This window comes from Psammomys obesus, unplaced genomic scaffold (assembly GCF_907164565.1).
Source record: "Psammomys obesus unplaced genomic scaffold, mPsaObe1.curated_primary_1811, whole genome shotgun sequence".
NCBI lineage: Eukaryota > Metazoa > Chordata > Mammalia > Rodentia > Muridae > Psammomys > Psammomys obesus.
In genome coordinates, this window is record NW_026585644.1 from 149,044 (window position 1) to 172,360 (window position 23,317).

General features: G+C 41.2%; 1 protein-coding gene across 3 annotated transcripts in view; it reads right to left on the reverse strand.

Annotated features, from left to right (window-relative positions):
• Positions 1-358: 358 nt before the first annotated feature.
• Gatad2b (GATA zinc finger domain containing 2B) overlaps positions 359-23,317 on the reverse strand; it is a 72,985-nt gene continuing 50,026 nt past the window's right edge. For all 3 annotated transcript variants that reach the window (XM_055623442.1, XM_055623452.1, XM_055623434.1), the window contains exons 2-11: positions 22,064-22,399; positions 15,104-15,233; positions 14,230-14,361; positions 13,014-13,145; positions 11,926-12,096; positions 10,899-11,214; positions 7,456-7,658; positions 5,839-5,949; positions 5,580-5,697; positions 359-4,100 (exon numbers count right to left, since the gene is read on the reverse strand). In XM_055623442.1, the coding sequence (XP_055479417.1) occupies positions 3,967-4,100; positions 5,580-5,697; positions 5,839-5,949; positions 7,456-7,658; positions 10,899-11,214; positions 11,926-12,096; positions 13,014-13,145; positions 14,230-14,361; positions 15,104-15,233; positions 22,064-22,398 (1,782 nt within the window). In that variant the 5' untranslated portion in view covers position 22,399 and the 3' untranslated portion in view covers positions 359-3,966. The remainder of the gene's footprint in view (positions 4,101-5,579; positions 5,698-5,838; positions 5,950-7,455; positions 7,659-10,898; positions 11,215-11,925; positions 12,097-13,013; positions 13,146-14,229; positions 14,362-15,103; positions 15,234-22,063; positions 22,400-23,317) is intronic.

Genomic DNA, 23,317 nt, shown 5'->3' on the forward strand with positions numbered 1-23,317 from the left:
TCGGCTACCTCCCAACCTCCAGCACTTCCCCACAGTGTCAACCTAATGCTGGGGGTTAGGAAGGGTGGGCAGGTTAGGGTAGGGAGTGGGCTCTGCCAAGGCAGTGCTGGTGACCTGGAGGGATTACTCCAGGGTGGGGAGGGCAAGGCACAAATTAGGGGTGGGTGGTGGGGGAGGTGGCATCTTTAAGGAAGAATGAGGTTGGAGCAGCTGCCAGTCTCAGTGTGCTGGGCCCGGCCCACTCCTCCCCACCTCCACAGCACTGCCTCCCTCCACCCTCCCCTTCCCCAGAAACCCTTTTGCACGGATCATACACAAACGGGCACATTACAAAATGACATAACACAGTTTCACAATATCCATGGCTAGGGCTTTTTTTTTTCCCTCTTTTTTCAGGTTTTTTTTTTTTTTCTACACAATGTACAATTCCTTTTAAATGGATCAAGAAATAGCTTATATACATGAATGAGTCCTTGTTATAACATCTCGGCAGCAAATATCATAAGCTAATGAAGACCTTGATGAAAAGGGAGCCTAGGGTAAGTAGGGTAGGGCTGTGGAGAGAAGGGTTATGCCTTCTAGAAAAAAGGGAGAAATAGGAATGGTTTGGGAAAAAGGAACAAAAGTAAAATATCAAGAAGCATCTTTACAAAGCAGTTCTATAGCTAATTCCTTTTAAAGGGGCAAGGAAAGGTAACCAAGGCAGGAAAACATTTATCTTGGTGTCTTTAAAAAGAAATGTCTACCATACATATATCCCAAAATGCAGGAAAAATACTTATTCAGCAATGGAGGGAGTTCAGATGCTGTGGTGAAGTGACAAAATAAAACTGACAAATAAGGACCGCTGTCTCCTAATTTTACCCCAGCCTTGCCACTAATCTACCCATCTCAGGTCTCTGTGGAGTAAGACACAATCCATGAGTGACTGCTTGTTAGTGCCCCAGGGTCTAGAGGAAGCCAGACTGTCCTGGTTAGATCTCCACTCTACCGACACCTGAGAGTCCAAGTCCAATGGTAAAGGACCACTCAACTGTGGTCCTTAGGGCATGAGGGTTAGTGTCTAAAGGGGCCCATGGCCTGAGGAGAGTTGAAAAGAAGGTTTGGAAGGAAACAAGGCAATCAGTCATGTAAAATATAGAGGCTTGAAGAAAGGGGAACAGGGGCAGGAGCTAAGGGAGGAGATGAAGGCTAATACTTTACCATGATTAAGAAAGATTTCACCCCCTCACTAATTCCTGGGAAGAGTAAGATAATGGGGAAAGAGAGGATGAGAAATCAAACCTCAGCGACTGAGCAAAGGGCCACAGAGCTATACTAGTACTTTAAGCAGCTTCTATGTAATTAACCCTGAAGGGATAAAGACAGGGAAAATTCTACCTCTTCCCTATGGCCTCAGCACCTAAACAGGCACTGACTATGGGCTCTCCTTCCCCACCATTCCCCATTTCTATACATCTTCCTTCTAAACCCTATTTAAAGTGGCCTGGCTCCCAGGGAGAGGACCTAGCTCAGGGCAGGGACAAGCCCCAGTTGGACGGTATTGCACATTCTCTGTTCCTTTTAATCTCAACTGACAAACTTGGGCACCTTGTACCTCTGAGCACCTCTGAGTTGGGGGTCAGGGAGACTTAACAGAAATGGCACTTCATCACGGGATAGGGAGAGGTTAGACAGACATGCCACAAGGCAAGATGACTGGTAAGAAAAACATTTTAAAAATGGAGGAAAACATCTTCCAATTTTGTGGAAGAGAAAAACAAAATCAATTTATCCAGTGCTTTCAAAGCACAGAGGGCAAAGAAAAGATGTAAGAATATATCTTTATTTATTTATATATATATATATAATTTTAAAATAATCCCAGACCCAGCTCCATTAGCCCCCCTCCCTCCCCCACCACTTACAGTCAGGGGCACCACATTCCCCAGAAAAATACTTGAAATGACCCTCTCAAACTACTTGTTACTAGCATCTAGCTTCCAGGTCACTTCACCACTTGGGGAGCCCAGACACAGCTGCATCTCTGCTCCTTTATTAAGTGCTCAATGAATCTGAGGGAAAGGGAGAAAAGAAAAAAGCCAAGAAGGCCCGTAGGGCCAGTATAATCACCCACAGTGGCACTGGAGTATTGGGAAAAGAGACCAGAGTGGGGAATTGAGCTTGATTTAGCTTCTTTTCCCACCCTACCCCCAAATTTTATGGGAAAGGTGTGGTTTGTGTGTATGTATAATTTTAAAAGTGCCTTCTTACTTTAAAAAAATTACTTAGTTTTTAAAAATAAGAATGAGGGAATTTCCTCAGGTGGTTATCAAGGGCAAAACAATACACAACTCCTCACACGTCTTTGCTCAAAGTGTCCCCAGTACACTCTGTCGGCTTCTAGAGCTGTAGAGGCGGGTGCATGTCCACTCTGAGGAATGCAGAAACCCTTCCTTTTCAGGCTTCCCTTACCTCAAAAACAGCTTGGTCCCCTCCTCCTTGCCACAATATGGGCAAACAGGATGCTAATCTCCCTAACCCCAGAACAGCAACATTGCACAATTCAATTCAGTTTCTACATTAGTAGCTCCTAAGAAAAAGAATAAAACAAAATGGCAAAATGAATAAAATCTGGGGGAGAGGAGCTTGGGGGAAGACAATACTTGTATAGCTGAGGTCCAAAGCTGGTTTGACAAGCTGCTTGGCTCTGAGGAGTTGGATCTACAGCCAGTGTGGCAGAGTCAGAGTGGGACAAACCTCATCAGGGGCCTACACCCATATCTCTTAGCACTCAGAGGGTACAGGGAGAGAAAAATGCAGGGATCTCAACTCCTGAGAAACCTCTTCTTCTTCTATGTCTAGTTTCTCCTTTCATGTGATTCACCTATACCCACTCCAACTTCTAGGATACCCAGCCACCTGCAGCCTGGAAGCAGCCATTCCTCTGGGATTACGGTGAGAAAGAAGATTAACATTTGTAAAGGTATGATATGTAATGGGAGACAGTTTTACAAAGAAAGTAAGATAAACAATGTCAAGATGGTTGGCCTGGAACAGACTTTTGTGTCCTCACTGGAGTCAGGAGACCAATTTTACATCCCCAGCAACTAGAAGGCCAGGACCTGGTCACAGTCCTCTTTGGGACACTATTAAACTTACATCACACCTTTTCCCCTGTCTCCTGTGGTTAAACTACAGGTAGTTTTTTCTAAGTTTCTCCCTCCAGGCTTTTACTCATTCTTAAAGAATTCAACTTCATTACTAAAACATTGCCTCCCAAACTGTCCAGACCCTGACCAACCATAGCTGGGATGCTATTCCTACTTACTTGATGATATCCACTCCACAACTCAAGGTTAAGTGCATTCAAAATCTCTGTCCCTAACATTCTGTTATTTCCTACTTGGAAGCTGAGGATCCACTGCAATCTGCATGCGATCACTGAACTGTATATCATATATATGTATATATATGCATATATATATATATATATGTATATATATACATACATACATACATATATTTAAAAAAGAGGGAGGATTAGCAGAGGGAGGTAGGAAAGAAATCAGAAGATGGGGGGGAGTTAACCGTCCACAGAACAAAGGGAAGACATACAATATAATTAAAAATGATAATAATTACAGCATAAAACAAACTTTAGAAACACACATCAAAGGGCTTAAATTCTCCCCAGGACCTCATTCTGACCTCTATCAGAGGCAAAGATCCACCTCACTGTTAAAGGAAATTGAAGAGAGAAGACAGAGCAGCAGGAAAACAGATCGCAGCAGTATGAAATAAAGGGGAGTTGGCGGGGTGGGGGCATGTGTTTTCTTGTTGATGTCTATTTCGTCTTCTGTTTTTTTCAGTTTTGCTTTCCGTGTATGGTAGGCACCAGTACAGGCACTGCATGCGACGGAAGTTGGGGGCAATGGGAGAAGTGGGTAAAGGATTCAAGGGTGGGCAGCACAAGTGGAACAGCCGTTATTTCTGCCCACTGATGGACTGCGATATAGACCTGGGAGGGATCATGTCTAAAAGGTATTCGCGCTGTCGGTCTGCCAAACTTGGAGCTTTATGTCCTCCAATGCCAGTGTTCAAGTATGCAATGTTGACACCTAGATTCAGGAGACAAAAGAAGAGGACAGGTATTAAGAGAAAAAATGACAGTGCCTCCTGTCCTATCCCAGATTGCAGTTACAGACAGAGGAAGCACTTCCAATTGCCTCCACTTGTCTAGCCTCAGCCAGCTTTGTTTCAGCAGCAGCTACACTTACTCCCAAGCTTCAGGGAAAGAGCTCCTTCAGAAACGTCAGTCCTCTCAGGAATAATGAACAGTCTTTACAATATAGAAAAAAGAGGTTAAAGAGTAGTGAGAGAAAAATGATTGAGATGGAGACGGAATCAATGATCTGCTCTGATTTGGGGACCACTGAGTGTGGAGAAGAATCCTAGATCACTCATGCTGGACAGTTTACCCCGATGTTGTATCCAAAAGAAATTAGAACCCATATGCCCAATGAAAGCACATCAGAATTAAAGTCATAAGAGTAGTGACCATAGTTTTTTCACCACTAAAGTCCTAGGGCACTCATATGACTCAGTAAAGATTCATTTGCTGAATAACAAAGCGTAATTTGTAGTTTGTTTGGAGAAAACAGAAAGCAAAGGAACAATGGCGTAAAAAGGCCGCTAAAGATGGCTCAGCAGCTGGCAGTGTACATCTTTAATCCCAGCACTGAGGTAAAGGCACGCAGATCTGAGTTTGAGGCCAGCCTGGTCTACATAGTGAATTCCAGGACAACCAGGACTACAGAGAGAAACCCTGTTCAAAAACAAGCAAACAAACAGACAAACAAAAGGAGCACTGGCTACTCTTCCAGAGGACTGAGGTTTAACTTCCAGCATGTATGCGATGGCTCATGATTGTAGTAACTTCAGTTTTAAGGGATCCGACACCCTATTCTGGCCTCTGTGGGCACCAGGCATGCAAGTGGTACACAGCATCCATGTAGACAAAACATTCATGCATACTAAAAAAAGGAAAGAATTGTACATCATGACTGGAGAGAAAAAGAGAGAGGGGGATGGAAAGAAAAGGAGGAATGGAGGGAGACAGAGACAGAGAGAGAGAGAGAGAGCAAGAGCAAGAGAGCAAGCAAGAGTGCTCAGTCAGCAAAGTGCTTGTCATGGAAGGACGAGGACCTGGGCTTGATAACCTAGCACCCACATAAACAACTCAGGTTTGGTGGCATATGCTTGTAATCCTAGCAAGAGGAGGCAGATCTCTGGAGCTTGTTGGAGCAAACCTACTCCACGGGCCAATAGGAAACTCTATCTCAAAAAACAACAGTGCCTAAGGAATGACACTCAAGACCAACTTCTAGCCTCTACACATGTTCCCATATACTCATGCACCCCCGTACACAAAAAGAACTGTACACTAAAGCTGGGTGGTACATGCCTGTAATTCCAGTACTTGGGCCAGGGAGTGGCAGAAGTAGGACAGCCTTAGTTACACAGCAAGTAGAGAGCCAGCCTAAACTACACAAGACCTAAAAGTAAAGACTTAGCCATTAATTAGTAATCTCTCTTACCTGGCATACCAAGGAGGCCTCCTGGCACAGACAACTGGGGTGCCTGTGCGAAGTTTGAAAGCATGGAGCGGGCAGATGTGGGTATACCACGCTGGAGGCTGCTCTGGGGCTGTGGAGCCTGCAACATGGAGACAGTTGATGAAACCTTGCCATTACAGAAGTTCAAGTGAAAGTAGACACAGGAGTAAAAAGAGAACAGAACCATTTCCTGCAGAAGTGCAGCCCCAGGAGAAAGTAGAGTTGTGGAAAAGTTCCTCACCTGCCGAAGCGTATGATGTCTCATGATGGTCTCCTGTTTACTGACACTGGAGACAGCTGGAGCTGTAGTAGGGGAGAGTGCTGCCTGCTGCTGTAATCGCTGTTCAATTTCCTGTTGGGAATTATTAGATGAGATTGGATAAGACAGCACCTAATTTTCTAACCAGAAAACCAAGGATCTATTTCTGGAATGATAGCAGCTAGTTACAATAATGCAGAAAAGGCAAAGAGTTTGGTGGGATGGCTACCCTGAGATCTCCAAGTACAAGCAGCCAACATGTTTTATTGACTAAAAGTATTCCCTTCTCTCTAGAAAGCTGGTTCTCATGGGGATAACTGGAGGGTGGCGATGGTAATGTAATTAAAACTAACAAATCACTGAGGTCTTCTTTAATTTTTTAAAGAGATTCATTAATGCATTCATATATGCACTTAACTACTCTGTAGTGCTGGAGACTGAAACCAGAACCTCAGATATGGGAAGCAGTGCTCTATCATTAAACTAGAATCTTATTTTTGATTCTGCCTATCAATTTTCCACTAGGCTCATGATGCTGCCAAAGGATGGTTAGTGGAGTGGGAAATGGAACAGAGAAAAGGACCTGCGTATCCTGACATATCCTTCCCTTCGTAGAACTCCTAATTCTACAGTTACTGTCAAGAAGTGCTCATGCGCTTCTATCACCACTAATCTTCACTGGGATACTTCATCATCTAATCTTTCCTTTGACATTTAACTACAGATTGCATAGCTGAAAGTATGTGGCAAATTTCTTCCAACAAAATTCATTTGTCTGACAAGAAAATAAAATAGAGAACAGAGGACCTGGATGTTATGGTGCAGGCCAATAATCCCAACTCTCAAGAAGCAAAGATGAGAGGATCAATGATTCCAGGCCATGCAGAGCTCATGGTGAGACTTTCCTCGGAGCTATGGAAAAAGTCAAGCTCCAAGCCTTTCTGTGCTTTGATCTCAGTCACACATACTCGGTATTAGGTTTTCAGCCAATCAAAATCAACCAAATGATACAAAGGGGACAGAGTAATGAAAATGTTTTTATTGTTTTGCTTTTTGATACTGGATCTCACTACCTAGTCTAGGCTGGCCTGGAGCTCTGAGTTGGCTGCCTCCAGAATGCTGGAGAGATGTGCCATCACACTTTGCAAGAAGAGATGTGTTTCAATGTTGATCTGAGTTTTGCTGTTTGTTTTTGTTTTTTTTTAGACAGGGTTTCTCTGTGTAGACCAGGCTATCCTTGAACTCAGAGATATACCTGCCTCTGCTGGAATTAAAGGTGTGCGCCACCATAGCCCAGCTCTGTTTTTTGTTTGTTTGCTTGTTTTGTTTTTGAGACAGGGTCTTATCATTAGACTGTCTGTCCTGAAACTCACTAGGTAGGCCAGAATAGCCTCAAACACACAGAGATCCACCTGCCTCTACCTCTTGAGTAATGAGATTAAGGAGTGCTCCACCACACTCTGCTTTTATTTTTTTTAGAGGAACCTGGGTTTCCAGGCCCAAAACTCTATGGGAACCACCTGGGTAATAGAAGCAACAATCTTTTAGGAAAACCAAACTGATTCACATGACTGTTGGGGTAGGAATCAGAATTCTCACCTGTTCCTGCTGCAGGGCTTTAACAAAAGCGTTTTTCAGCCGGTTGGTGTGCTCAGCTTTTAGAGCTTTTTTCTGGTTGGAGGTCATACACTGCTCACAGAGGATCTTACCATTCTTTTCTTGCTTCCAATGAGGGGTGAAATCTGTGCGGCACTGGGCACAGACAAAGGGTTCGACCCTCAACAGTGAGGCACAGTTTTTGCCTAGACACCAATAATAGAATAATTAGTGGTTTCCATCTCCCACCTCTTCTGTTACTCTTCACTAAGTATCTTTCCCACAAGTTAATTCTGTTCACTTAGAGACTAATCAGTGTCAATGAAATGGCTCAGTGTGTAAAAGTGCTTCTTATTCAAGCCTAAAGGAACTGAGTTCCAGCTTTGAAACCCATGTAAACATGGAAGGAAAGAAATTACTTCACAAAGCTGTCCTCTAGCCTCCCAATGGCAACAATATGCTCCATTGTTGGCACCTCCCATTCTCTTTTCTCCCCATCAATAAAATTAAAAATATTAAAAGAAACTATACAAAAACAAAGAAACCAAAACTATTCCGGGCTAAAAATAGAATTCAGCAGTTAGTTAAGAAGCACTTTTATGCCCTTTCAGAGGAATGGAGTTCGGCTCTGTGTACCCACACAGGAGATCACAACCACCGGTAACTCCAGTTTACAGACTCTGAAGCACTATTCTGAAGTCTGAGGGAACAAGCAAATGTACACACATGAAGGCAAAAACACTCATAGAAATTAAATAAATGAAATATAAAATTTACTGTCTTATTTTGAGATAGGGTCTCACTGGGCAGTAGTGGCACATGTGTTTAATTCCAGCACTGGGAAGGCAGGGGCAGACAGATCTCTGTGAGTTCAAGGCCAGCCTGGTCTACAGAGTAAGTTCCAGGACAGCAAACATTACACAGAGAAATCCTATCTCCAAAAAAAAACGAACAACACCAATAAACCAAAAGACTAAAACAACAACAACAGAAAGAGATAGGGTCTCCCCATGTAGTTTCAGCATCCTGGAACTCTGCTTCCCTAGCACTAAGGTTAAAGGTATGTACCACCTCACATTGCCTTACTTTTTTTTTTTTTTTTCAATACAATTTAATAAATACTTTGGCTTGATAATCAGAGCAGTTGGGAGGCTAGGGAAGGAGTCCCCTGAGCTTGAGGTAAGGCTGGGCTACAGAGTAAGGCTAAGCCCTATCTGGCTACATAGTGTTACAAAAATTTCATAACAATACATTCAGAATTAAAAGGATTCACTTAACCAATGCTTTCTGTTTTTTAAATTTTGTTTTATTTATTTTTTGTTTTTTTTTTTTTTCCTTGAGACAGGGTTTCTATGTGTATTCCCTGCTGTCCTGGAACTCACTCACTCTGTGGACCAGGCCAGCTCTTCAGAGATCCACCAACCTCTGCCTCCCAAGTGTGAGCATGGGCCACCACTCTTGGAGCTCTCTCTCTACCCCCCAACCCCTCTCTTTTTCTCTCTCATTTTTCCAGACAGGGTTTCTCTGTGTAGTCCTGGCTGTCCTGGAACTCACTCTGTAGGCCAGACTGGCCTCGAACTCACAGTAATCTGCCTGCCTCTGCTCCACGAGTGTTGGGATTACAGGTGTGCACCATTATAGCCCACCCCCTCCCCCGTTTCTTAACATCACTTTATGTTGCACTTCCCTTTACATATATGTATATTTACAATACTCAACTATCAGGGTCTGAATAGTTACTTTGTGAGGATTTTTTTTTTAATAAGGTTTTACACTGTAGCTCAGGTTAGCCTTCAACTCATAACAGCACTCTTGCCTCAGTATTTCAAGTGCTATAATTACAGGCATAAGCTACCTTACCTGGCTGAAATCAAGGCACCCTGTGATCTGTGAATGTTTAGTTAGTCCTCTAGGGACTTTCTGATACTGTTTGGAAATTTAAGCTTAATAATGACTCTTGGCATCACACTGCATGGTGTAAAAGTCTGGTTCATACTGGGTTGCAACTTCCATACTTAAGTTATTTACATTAGTATATATAGTTTTTCAACTATAAACATTAAAAGGGTAGGGAATATAACCAAGCACAAAGTCACAAAACCCAGACATTTTATTCATCTAAAGAATAGGCATAGAGGTACTTTGTGAAGGCCAAGGCAAGGCAGATCTTGGGCAGACCAGCTTGGTCTACATATAGTAAGTTCCAGACTAGCCAGAATTATATGGTGAGACTGTCTCTCAACAACAAAAAAATAATAACAAAAATTAAAAAAACTAAACAAGATGTCTTCATTTTTCTGTTTCCTGACTATAGTTGTGAGGTAACCAGCTGCTTCAAGCGCCTGATATCTTTGACTCACTACTATTAATGAATTACACCCAGAAAATGTGAACCAGAATAAACTCTCAAAAATAGAACACCACAATATATACCCTCCCTCCTGCCCCTTCACTGAAACAGGGTTTCTCTGTGTAGAGTTGGCTGTCCTAGAACTCACTCTAGACCAGGCTAGCCTTGATAGATATCCAGCTGCCTCTGCCTCCCAGAGCTGGAATTAAAAATGTGCACTACCACCACACCACCCAGCCACTTTACTATTATTATTTTGGAGAGGATGTTATGTTTTCCAGGGTGATCTAGAATTGACTGTGTATCTTATCTGAGGATACCCTTGAACTTGTAATCCTCTTACCTTTACCTTCCAGATGAGCAAGTTATTCTACCAACTAAACTACATCTCTAGACTCTACTCTGTTTTTTGCTTGTTTTTAAGATTTACTTACTTTTACTTCATATGTATGGGTGCTTTGCCTGAATGTATGTACCAATTGTATACTTTGTGTGCTGGGAACTGAACCCAGGACTAACCAGTGCTCTTAACCACCGATTCAGCTCTCTAACCTTCTTTTTTTGAGATATTGTTCCCTAAAAGCTTGTATAACCAAATGATGGAAGCTGGTTTAGCAATAATAACTGAGCAGATTTAATTTATTTAGAGACAAGGTCTCATTATATAGTTCTATGTGGCCTCTACCTTGAGATCCTCCAGTCTCAGTCTCCCAAGTCCTACAGATACTTGTATGTACCTCCAGCTTTCTTTGTGAGACAGGATCTTGCTATGTTGCTCAGGCTGGCCTCAAATGCTCAGTATTCCCCCATTTGTCTCAGTGGGACAATAAGCATGTGTCACTACACCCAGCTTAGTAGTACTAAATAAAAGTTTTAAGATAGATTCTCAATCTGTACTCTGAATTGGCTTTCATTTTACTTGAACTTGGAGCAATCCTCCTGCCTCTGCCCCAAAGTGGTGGGCTTCTACGTAAGGAGCTATCAGGGATGGATTAAGAGCAGTTATTAAATACTGCACAGTTCCCTGTAATACTTGTTCTCTGCCAAGAGGCTTGGCAACTGCATGCTTAGAGACGTAACTAGAAGGAAGTGTTACCTTGGCTGTCAATGACACTCTGTACGACTTCTTCCAAGCCTACCATGTAGATAAATTCGCTATTGGCTGCACTAGGCAGGAAGTGAAGCAAGGGAGCAGGAGGTTTTGGAGGTGGTATCTCCAAGAGCGTCTTTTCCAGCTGCTTTCGAAGAGCCAATTTGGCTGCAGCCTGTGAGTTGGCAGCATCGCTCATGGCACTGGGGCTAGGAAGTGGTGAGGACACTCTGTTCACAGTCCCTGGCTGGATATGGGAGGCAAGGTTCATATAGATGGCAGAAGACGTTGTGCGCTGACAGGGAACAGAAGAGCTTGACTGCTGAAAGGGAACAATGGACAGGTGGATGCTAAATGAGAGACTAAGCCTTAATTTTAACTACTTGGTCCTAGTCAGACTGCTAAGCTTCTTCAAAACAGAAAACATTCAATTTATCACTAAGACATAATCCTGGCACATAAAAGAATGATGGCACCTGTAAGCTAAAGCTATTCAAGAAAGAAAACATCAGAGACATCAGAGATCTTTCAGTCACATACATACCTCTAGCTCCTTTTTCATACAAAGATTTGTTTTGTTTGTTTTCAAAACAGGGTTTTCTGTGGAGCCTTGGCTGTCCTGGACTCACTTTGTAGACCAGGCTGGCCTCGAACTCACACTGATCTGCCTTCCTATATTCCTGCTGGGAATATAGGCCTGCACTACCGTACCCAGCATATACACAGATTTATTTTTGAGAATTTCATACCTAAGTACTGTATTTATATCATTTCCATCCCACTTTCACCCCTAGATTAAGATCTTTCTTAAGGCAGATTTTAGCTAATTTAGCTTTCCTCTACAATAAACTACTTTTTCTACCAACTATTTTTATATAATTCCTTAAAAAGCATCCATTCTGGGGAACACTCTCTATTCAAGTCACTCTTTTGTCCTAATTTCTCTATACACAAAACCTTAAAACCTGTGGCTCTTTCAATAATAAAAGCAAACAAAGGATTTTTCTGTTTGTACAGCAGCACTTGCTCTTACTGGTTGGTAACTGATTGCAGGATTCATGTTAGGTGTTGTGGTGCGTACTATGCCAGGCTTCGGTGGCCCCCGTTGGCCCTGAAGTTGGGCTGGATTTGGTGCAATAACACGTTGAGACATCAACATGTGTGGAAGGGTTGTGTTGGTTGCTGAACGGATGACACTGTGACCCTAAAGGGAAAGGAGAAGAAAAGAAAAACAAAACCAAAAAACTCACAGATGGCATAATACCCCAGAAAACACTGCTTATAATGGACAGCAAGTAGAACCATGGGAACACACACCTGATAATTTCATTTAACAATCCAATGGGAAACTGCTACCATTACTCTAGTCAAATAGATTTTTTAGATTTACTTGTTTTGAGTATTTTCCCTGCATGTGTGTGCATACCATATGTGTGCCTTGTCTGCTGAGGTCAGAAGATGTCAGATTCCCTAGAGATGGTTTTGAGCTACCATGTGGGTGGTAGGAATAGAACTCAGGTCCTCTACAGGAACAGCAAGTGCTACCTCTGATGCATCTTTCCAGGCCCTCTATCATTACTTTAAATGCTGATTAGTGGCTAGAAAGTTCTTGCCTTTTAAAAAATGTTTCATCATTTTTTTATGCATATTGGTGTTCTGCTTACATGTATGATCTACATATGCACTATATGCATATCTGGTGCCCTTGGAGACTAGAAGAGGGTATTAAAGAAATGAGCTCTTTGTGGGTGCTAGTAATTAAATGCAGGCCATATGGATGAGCAGCCACTAAGCCATCTCCCCAGGTATGATTTTTAATTTTTAAAAAAGATTTATTATTTGTGTTTGTCTGTGTACATAAATGCATGTAATGCCATGCTAGAAGGGTGTTGGATTCCTTAGTGCTAGAATTGCAAGCCACTTAAAGTGGGTACTGCAAACTCATCTCTGGCTTTTTTTTCTTTTTCTTTTCTTTTTTTTTTTTTGAGTCCTTCCTGTCCTGGAACTTATGTAGATCAGGCTGGCCTCATAGTCAGATTCTTTACAGTCTTTACAAAAAAAGTCCCCAAATATAGACAGGACAGACAGACTTCTCCAATAGTAAAATCATGGGTCACATACCTGTAATGTTCTCAAATTCTGAGGTTCAATCCCTTGAGCCCCAGGCCGGGAGGGAAGCTTAGATAAGCCTTGCTGTCCCACATGTGCAGAAGATGGCTGAACAATAGATGCTGCATTCTGTACAACTGGAGTCTGGGAGGGGAAATAGAAAAAGAGACTGTGGGTCTAACTGTGGTGGCATGCCTTTAATCCCAGCACTCAGGAGACAAAGGCAGAAGGATCTATGAGTTTGAGGCCAGCCTGATCTACAGAGTGAGTTCCAGGACAGCCAGGGCTGCACAGAGAAACTCTGTCAAAAACAAAACAAAACAACCCCCCCCAAAAAAACAAAACAAAACACAAAACACAAACAAACAAAAAAAAACCCAAAAAAAACCTAAACTCCAAACCCCAAAACCCTGAGGTTGAATTTGGTGAAGTTCTAGGTTTCTTAAATTCCCTTGTGAGTATAAATGTGAAGTTCCTATTGCCAAGGAAGAAAGATGAGAAAAATTAAATTAAGGCTCTTTGGATTTTTTCATTCTTATTTTCTTGGTTTGTTTCTTTAAGACTAGGTCTTGTTATATACAGCCTGGGCCAACCTGGACCTCAATATGTAGACTGGGCTAGCCTCAAAAAGAGATCCACACGGCTTTGTCTCCCAACTGTTAAGATTAAAGGTCTGTATAACTATGAGAGGTTCTGTCTCTCTCTTTTCAGACAGGGTCTCACATAGCCACCTTAACTCCTTTATAAAAAAAGATTAATTTATTTTTTGTATATGATTGTTTTGTCTTCATTTATGACTGTGTCCCATGAGTACCTGGTAGCTGCTGAGGGCCCAAATAGGGCACCAGATCCCTTGGAACTGCACTAGCTTCTGCTTGTGAGCTACCACAAGTGGGTGCTGGAACAAAATGCAGTCTCTGTGCAGGAGCAGCAAGTGCGCTCTCAGCTACCTTTCCAGCTCCTTGAACCTAACACTTGATTCTAACTCGACTTTCCAAGTGCTGGTATCACAGACACACATCACCATGGCCACTTAAAAAGTTTTTCTTGATAAATGCTGAAGGTTAAAACAAAACAAACAAATAAACAAAAAGACAGAACTACTACTTTTTAACCTGTTTACTCTGTAGAGCCTAAAACAAAAACTACAGAACCAGAGAACGGTCCACAAAGCTGACTCTACCTGGAGCAGTCTCATCTCAAGCTTTTTCCTTTCTAGAAATACTACCTTTTGGACCACATTCTCTTTCTGCAGCTGACTCTGTCTCAGTTTCTTTAACAGCACCAGACGAGCTTCCTCCAGTCGTAGCTCATCTCTCAGTTGCTTGATAAGCTGCTGCCGTTCCTCAATGCCTTTCCCCTACGGAAACATGGAGGCGGTAGGTCAGCAACAGCAACAGGTACCCAGAATCCCTTCCCGTAAGAAATAAGGTTTTCTCTTCTAAAACCTTCAAATTCTTCTATAAGAAGCAGAAGAGAAGATATGACTATATCTTTGTAGCCCATGCAGAGTAGCATTCAAGAAGTACTCAAAAGTACTTGTAGACTATATATAAATGTCAATCAGTACATTCCTGGCAAAAACAGATGACTGACAAAACGGAAACTATATATATATATATATATATATATATATATATATATATATATATATTTAAATAGCCTCTAAATCTTTAAAAATCATACTTGATGCAGATATATATAAAAATAAGAATTCTTCTATATTCTGAGACTCTAGATAATGTAAAGGAAATCATCATACCCTAAGGGTTTACTTTATGTGACTTAAATTACAAAGTTTTATTTTATCTTCTAAAGATACATTATATTGAATATGACTTTATATACATGCTTAGCAAACTTTTTTTTTTTTTTTTTTTTGGCTGAACAGCTACCTCTCAAAGGGTACACTGTGAAGAATCAGTATGAGTAACTTATCAAATAGGTAGTAATTTAGATCCAAAAAGCAAATCAAAACAAAAATACAAAAACAAACCAGGGAATTAAAGAGAATGGAAGAAACATAAAAGGAAAAAAGAAAAGCAAGCAAGCAAGCAAGAAAGAAAGAGAAGAGAGAAGAAACAACTTCCTTCCTTTTTTACCTTAAACATCTCTAGGTTGGCTGCTTTGAGTCTCTCTTCCATCCGGGAGCTGGACCGGGGACTGGAAGCCTCATTATCAGACAAAACAATTATGTCTGGGGAAGGAGTTAGCCTTCCTCGGTCTGGTTCACTGGATGAAAAAATAATAATAATAATAATTATAATTATAGTATTTCCACAGTTTCCTAAAAAGTTAAGAAAATTTCTTCACTACAATGAACAAAGAAATCCAAGGGAAGTTGGGTCTATCCTGATTCAGCAAGAGATAGACAGGTCCTAGAATAAAGACACTAAGATATAAATGAGGGCAAGACCTCAGCAAAATACTTTTCTAATTTAAAATCTGTCAGGCTGTGCAGGCACAAACATATAAAGTGATGAGAAACTTTAAGAATTGAGGGATGATGGCCAGGTGTGGTGACACCTGTCTTTAATCCCAGTGTTCAGGAGGCAGAAGCAGGCGGATCTTTGTGAGTTCAAGGCCAGCCTGGTCTACAAAGAGAGTGCCAGGATAGCCAGGGCTGTTACACAGGGAAACCTCATCTTGAAAAACAAAAGACAAACAAAAAAGAATTGGGGATAAAAGGGTTGGTTCAGAGCTTAGAAGAGTTGGCTCTTCCAGAGGACACAGCATTAGTTCTCAAGACTGTTCACAATCATCTGTAATTCCAGTTTCAGGAGACCTGATGCCCTCTTTGGGTCTCCATGAGAAGCAGGCACACATGTCACCATATGACATACATGTAGGCAAAATACTCATACACATAATATGGTAGTTTTTTTTTTTTTTTAAGATAGAAAAAAAATTAAGATGGTTGCTAAAGAGAGAGCTGAAAAAAGAACACTGGCTGCTCTTCTAGAGGACGCAGGTTCAATTCCCAGCTTCCACACGGCGGCTTACAACTGTAACTCCAGACCCAGGGGGTATGATATTCTCTTCTGGCCACCACTATACATACATGGTACACAGACATCCATGAAAGCAAAACACCCACACATGTACAAATACCTATTAAAAAAAGAGATATTCAGTGTGGTGGCTCACACCTTTAGTCTAGCACTCAAGGTCAGTCTAGTCTACACAGAGTGTTCCAGGCCAGCCAGGGCCACCTAATGAGTTCTGTCTTAAAATAAAATAAAAACCTGAGGTAAGTGCTCTAATAACACATTTTACTTCTAACCTTTCCCTATATCACAACACTGAGCGCTTATTAGGGTGAACCAGTAGAATCTAGTCCTCTCTTTTGAGTACTACTGACGGACATGAGGGAAGCAGCTCACTCTCACACTAATGACATGGTTCTGGTTACATGAGTGGTTTCTGTCAAGAGGAAGTTATAAAGAGGAGACAAAAGGAGGTGTGAACAATGGCTTGAGGAAACTAACAGTATTAACTCTAAAGCATACAGCCTCCTGGAGAAAGACTAAGCCACAGACACACTAGATACTAGCTAGTATCTAGTACCTTCTCTGAAATTTATCCAGAACTACTTTGATCTAAAATCCTTCACATGAACTTTTCTTACTTCCAAATCTATTCATTTGATAACCCTTGTTTTTATTTCTACAACCCTGTTTAAGATTTATTTGTTACATATATAATGTCCTATCTGCATGTACAACTGCACGCCAGAAGAGGGCACCAGATCTCATTATAGATGGTTGTGAGCCACCATGTGGTTGCTGGGAATTGAACTCAGGACCTCTGGAAGAGCAGCCTGTGTTCTTAACCTCTGAGACATTTTTCTAACACCTCTGCAGCCCTGTTTTAAAATTCTGCAAAATTTTATATATTCTACTGGATACAAAGGATCCTGAAAATTCTAATTTCCTTAGATTCTCAAATCAACAAATATATCCTCCCACCTCTCCTGATTTTTAAATGTTTTTTTGTAAGCCAGGCTCTCATGCAATTGGCTAGCCTCAAAATCCTGATCTCCCTGCTTCTACTTCCCATGCACAATGATCTTAAGAATGGAACACCATGCCTGGCTAAAGTTATTTTTTTCCCCTTTCTTTTGTAGTAAAATGGCTAGAACTCAAGGCCTCACAGATACACAAACATGCCTTCTATCGCTGAGCTACAGCTACAGCTTTTGAGACAGAATAGCTGGGAGTATATAAGTCTAAGTTAGGTTGATATGCTTGTAGAGTTTTCTGTTCTGTTTTTCAAGACAGGGTTTCTCTGTGTAGCTTTGACTTGCTCTGTAGACCAGGCTGGCCTCGAACTCAGAGATCCACCTGCCTCTCCCTCCCTGAGTGTTGGGATTGCAGGCATGTGCCACCATGTGCTTATAGGTTTTAAAAGGTGGAACTTAAAACTGTAACACCCTATGCACTATTTTCTCAAGGTTTTTATTTTCTTTTTTTTTGCCTGTGTTTTTGTTTTTTGTCTTGGGTCCTTTTGGGACACAAATGTATTTGTATGTTATTGGGAATCAACCTAGGACCCTATGCATGCTAGGTAGTCTACTACTGAGCAACATTTCTAGCCCCAAGAAACCTTTTTATGTTTTTAATTTTTATTAATTTAGTGTCTATACAGTCATGTACATATGTGCTAGGGTGCAGACGTGGCTGTTAAGGACAAATTTGTGGAGTCAGGTCTCTCCTTCCAATATGTGAGGTTCCAGGAATTATAAACTTAGGTCATCAGCCTTGGTGGCAAGTGCCTTTACCCACTGGGCCATCTTGCTGGCCCCTGTGGCCCAGACAAACGTTGAACTCACTGCAAACACCTGCTGCTTCCATTTCCCAAGTGCTGGAACTATAACATGGAGCACCACCACTCTTGGTTTCACCTAAAGAAGGCTTTTAAAGAAGGTATCCCTGAGTGACCTAAGCCTTTACTTTCTCAACAGGGTAAAATCTGAGTTCCTGCTAAGTTTAGCTGAGAAAACAGAACAGCAGGGGAGGAGAATGACTGCTTTGTGGACTATGTATTTGAACTGTACTACAGCCACAAGTCAGACAGCAAGTTGAAAATATGGAGTTCCAGAAAAAAAAAAAAAAAAAAAAAAACCCACAAAAATAAAAAAGAGCTTTCTGCTCTTAAGACCAAATAACCTTAGTACCTGATTTTAAATATGTTCATCTTTTACTTGTCATCTCTATGTTCCTTTATCCTCTCATACTAGGTAAGCAATTCTGAGGCTTGAAAATCCCCCCACTGATTCACCAGTGTTTTTTTGTTTGTTTTTGTTTTTTAAATCACCAATTAGCAGCTTTGTGAAATTCTGGTCCTGGCTAGGTAGGCATATTCTGTAAAAAAGATTGTTTTTTTTAAGGTAAAACATTCTTCCCTAAACTTCTATTGTTGAGACTGCTCAGTACCAGGATGGGCAGAGATATTCCTGAATGAATAGTTTAAAATTGTGTAACATTATCATAACTTACACTACCAAACAACAATAAACTATTTTATACTTAGATACAACCAGGTATATATTAGATAGATGGCACAGAAAGGCAAAGCCCATGTCAAGTCTTGATCCCAGTTTGTTTATTTTGGTTTTCTGAGACAGGATTTCTCTGTGTAGCCCTGGCTGTCTTGAAACTCACTCTGTAGATCAGGCTGGTCTCAAAGTAAAAGGTCTGTTTTACTTTGCCTCCCAGGTGCTGAAACTTTAGACATGTGTCACTATGCCTGAAATCCAACATTTTCTAAAGCACTATCCGAGGCTTCTAAGTAGTAAACTTTCACCAGTTAAGAGATTATTAAAAGCTGAATACCAAACTGGGCATGGTGGCACACACCTGTAATCGCAGCACTCAGGAAGGCAAAGGCAGGCAGATTACTGTGAGTTTGAGGCCAGCCTGGTCTATAAAGCAAATCCAGGACAGCCAGGGCTACACAGAGAAACCCTGTCTCAAAAAACAAAAACAAACAAACAAAAAAAAAAAACAGTAACTGAATACCAATTATGCTTCAACCTGGCATATTCCTGGAAGCTATAAAGCTTCTAATTTTGTTTTGTGTTAGTTTTTGCTTGTTTTTTATAGCCCTGGCTGGCCTTAAACACGCACCACCTGGCTTAAAGCTCCCAATTCTTATCCCAGCATTAAAACAAAGAAGTTGGGGGCTGGAGTGATGGCTCAGTGGTTAAGAGCACGGGCTGCTTCTTCCAAAGGACCCGGGTTCAATTCCCAGCATCCACATGGCAGCTCACAATTGTCTATACCTCCCAATTCTAAGGGATCTGACACCGTCACACTAATGCACATAAAATTAAATAAATTATTAAAAAACAACAACAAAGAAGTCTGCCTGGGTGTGATACAGATCTGGAAAATCCCAGGGCAGCAGCAAATGGATAACCACAGATTCAAGTCCCACCACAAACTACTAGAGGAAAAAAAAAGTTGTTTCTCTACCATTCTAAAACAGTAGTTGTACTAGTTTCACTCTACTTAATATTTAATAAATAACATGTTATTTCACAGATAGCAGAATTCACCCCATTAGTGGTTATTTAAGCAACAAAGACAGGACGCATGTTACAAATTCCACTTTCCATATTTTTCCTTTTATTCTTTTGTTTTCTTTTAAAGATTTTATGTGCATGAGTGTTGCCTACATACATACATACATACTCACTACCCATGGCTGGAACCCTCAGAGAAGAGAAGGAATTGAATCTCTGGGAACTGGAGCTATAGATGGTTGTGAGCTACAAATGGTATGGGTGCTGGAAACTCAACCCAGATCCTCTGCAAGGGCAACAAGTACTTTTTATTCAAAGAAACCATGCTTCTCCTTAGTTCATTCTTACAGAACAGCTTGTGGCAAATTGGAAAGAGATGCCATTATATTCAATGCTCATTATCCATAAATACACCTTACACATGTTAAGTAGGCACTGTTTTTTCAATGCCTAATCCCATATTCTGATTTTTGAATAAATATAATTAATCAGCATTGCCAGCTTGTGGAACTGGTGCAACAGTGTGCCTATGAAGAACATATTTAAAGAGCTTCACTTTGGGACATGAAAAATCTATCTGTATTTCATTCACTTGCTCTAGAAGAATGGATGATTGTGGGGCAAATGGGCTGCTCAGGCACCTGTTTTCATCCATCCACATTCATCCCTCCTGAAGAATATAAAGTAGATCCACTCATACAACATTTCTCCAAGTCTACCTGTAGCTTCCAAGGACGTTTCTTGGGGGAATTTATTTTAGGTTTTTACAACAGTTTTTAAATGTTATTACCAAGAGTAACTACTCTATGGTTTTTGTTTGTTCTTTTTGTTTGTTTGTTTGTTTGTTTGTTCTTTTTTTTTTTTTTTTGCTTGTGTTTTTGAGTTCTGGGACAACACTAATCAAGACTGAGAAACAAACACACTGTAACTATTCCTTCCTTCTTCCCCTTCCTCCATTAGTCTAGTTTGTTAAAGATTAGTGCTAGGAAAAAGTCAGCAAGGTCAAATAAAGAGCATATGAAAAATGAGTAATTCTCACTTTTATCAGCTGTTTCTGAACTATAAACTTAGTCCTTAAAACTAGGGCTGTCTATACTGTGATTCAACTACCAGGCAGATTTAAGCCTCAATTAGCTCTAGGTTCCTTTCTTCAGTTTATACTTTGACAGACACCAGAAAAGGAACCTGTAAACGTGCGTGCAGCGTTCTTGTGTGTGTGCAGGGCAGTGGTAGCACATGCCTTTAATCCCAGCACTCGGGAGGCAGAGGCAGGTGGATCTCTGTGAGTTCAAGGCCAGTCTGGACTATAAAGAGCTCCAGGACAGCCATGGGGCTACATCAAGAAACCCTGTTTTGAAAAACCAAAAAAAAAGAAAAGAAAAAAGAAAAGTGTGTAAGAGAAAGAGACGGAAAGACAGAAAGACTAGGAATGAGCATATGTGTACAAAGGAACCTGTATGTAGGGGTTGAGAAAAGTGGTACCAATAGGGCAAGAATGTAGAGACCACATGTGCTAATTTTCCTGTGACACAAAGAAGCCAGGTCTGACTTTTTTTTTTTTTTAATGTAATAGAATCTGAGATCTATAATACACAAATCTTAAATCCCTGGAATATGAGGAAAGCTTTGTGTGGTTTCTCTGTGTAGCCCTGACTGTCCTAGAACTTGCTCTGTAGACCAAGCTGTGCTTGAACCTCAGAGATCCACCTGCCTTTGCCTCCCCAGTGCTGGAATCAAAGGTATGAGACACCACCGCTGGCCAGCTGATGCAAATTTCTTTGCTTTAATCCTATAGCCATCTTGTGGGGGGAGAGGGGAAGCAGGATAATACATACTAATTGGGCTAGGATCAGAAATAATCTTTCGTTTGTTTTTTTTTTTTTTTTCCCAGAGCTGAGGACCAAACCCAGGACCTTAGGCTTGCTAGGCAAGCGCTCTACCACTGAGCTAAATCCCCAACCCTTGGGGTTTGTTTTTTAAAAAGAAAAAAAAAAAAAAAAAAAAAAGATGTCTGCAGAGATGGCCACAGATACAAGAGGGTGCTGGATCTCTTGGAGTTGGAATTATAGGTGGCTATGTACCATTTGATGTGGGAGTTAGGATTTGATCTCCAGATGTCATGACTGAGCAGCAAACACTATTAGTTACTTTGTCACCTCTTTGGCCCCCAGAAATAATCATTATATCTTAAGTAAGAACTATGATTTTTATGAGCTTCATCTGGAAATAAGAGGAACTCATGGCTACAGGACACAGTTCTTCTTCCAAGAAGCTTTAGGACACCATCATGTGGTAGTTCACACATGTTATCCCAGCACTAATATGTTGAGGCAAGAGGACTGCCACAAGTTCAAGACCAGTATGGCTATAATGTGAGACCCTGCTGCAAAACAACAAAATTAAAAAAACAAAAACAAAACAAAACACCAAAAAACAGCTTTACGAGGAAAAGCACCTTCCTCTCACTGAAATTTGTCCCATTTTTACAGCTTTTTTGAAGAAGACTGTGCCTGGAGATGGCTAAGCTGCTCCATACCTCCGTCTTGCACTCATATCCACAGGCTCGTCATTGATGTTTTCTTTGCCTGGCCTTCCAGCAGTCCTATTGTCTCCATGAGGCCTGAGATTTCCATTGAGTTTCTCTTCATAACCCTTGACACCACTCCCATCTTGTTTACTAGGTAACTCATGGGGCACCTCAAGATTTGCCAAATCTTTCCTTTTGAGAAGTGCCAACATTTTCAGACGTTCCATGGCCTCATGACCCTCCATTTTGAGTCGTTTTGCCAGGACATCATCTCGCTCATCTGCTGGGTCCAAACTTCTCTTCAAAAGATTCAGGCGAAGAGCATCTTCTGTCATTCTATCCATCCTATAGAAAGAAACACACGGGAAAGATCAGAATAAAGTTCCTTATGTAGGAATGTGAAGTGCTAAGGTAAAGAAAAAAATAATTCATGTAACAAACATTCAAAAGTCACAGATAACAGAGCTAACTTCCAATGCTATTATTGTCCTACAACATCTATACTAAGTATTTCTCTAGTCAACTTCATCAATGAAAACAAACTTCCAATACACTCTAGTCACCAAGGCCTTTAATTATAAAAGGTACCTGAAATCAAACACTACACTCATGTGGATAGTTATTTAAAAACAACCAACAAAGCTGGGCATGGTGGTACACACCTGTAATCCCAGAACTCGGGGAGGCACAGGCAGGCAGATCTCCACGAGTTTGAGGCCAGCCTGGTCTACAAATGGAGTCCAAAACAGCCAAGGTTACACAGAGAAACCCTGTTTTGAAGAAAGAAAAGAAAAACAAACAAAGAAAACCAACCAAATAACCAACCAACAAAACCCAACAAACAACAACAAAAACATTCAAGCTAGGGATGATAGAGATTGCTGATAATCCCAGCACTTGGGAATCTGAGTCAGGAGGATCTAGAATTTAAGGCCAACCTGAGCTATGGTGCCAGATCCTGTATATAAACAAACAAACAAACAAACAAACAAACAAACAAACAAACAAACAAACAGGGGCTGGAGACGTGATTAAAAGTACTTGCTGCAAAAAGGAAAAAAAAAAGTACTTGCTGCTCTTGCAGAAGACTGGGGTTTAGGTACAGCTCCCAGAACACACATGGCAATTTACAAGCATCAGTAAAACTCCAGTTCCAAGGAATCCAGAGCCTTCTCTGGTCTCTGTAGGCTGAATCAGGCACATATTCAGAGTGTGAGTGTGTGTGTGTGTGTGTGTGTGTGTGTGTGTGTGTGTGTGTGTGTG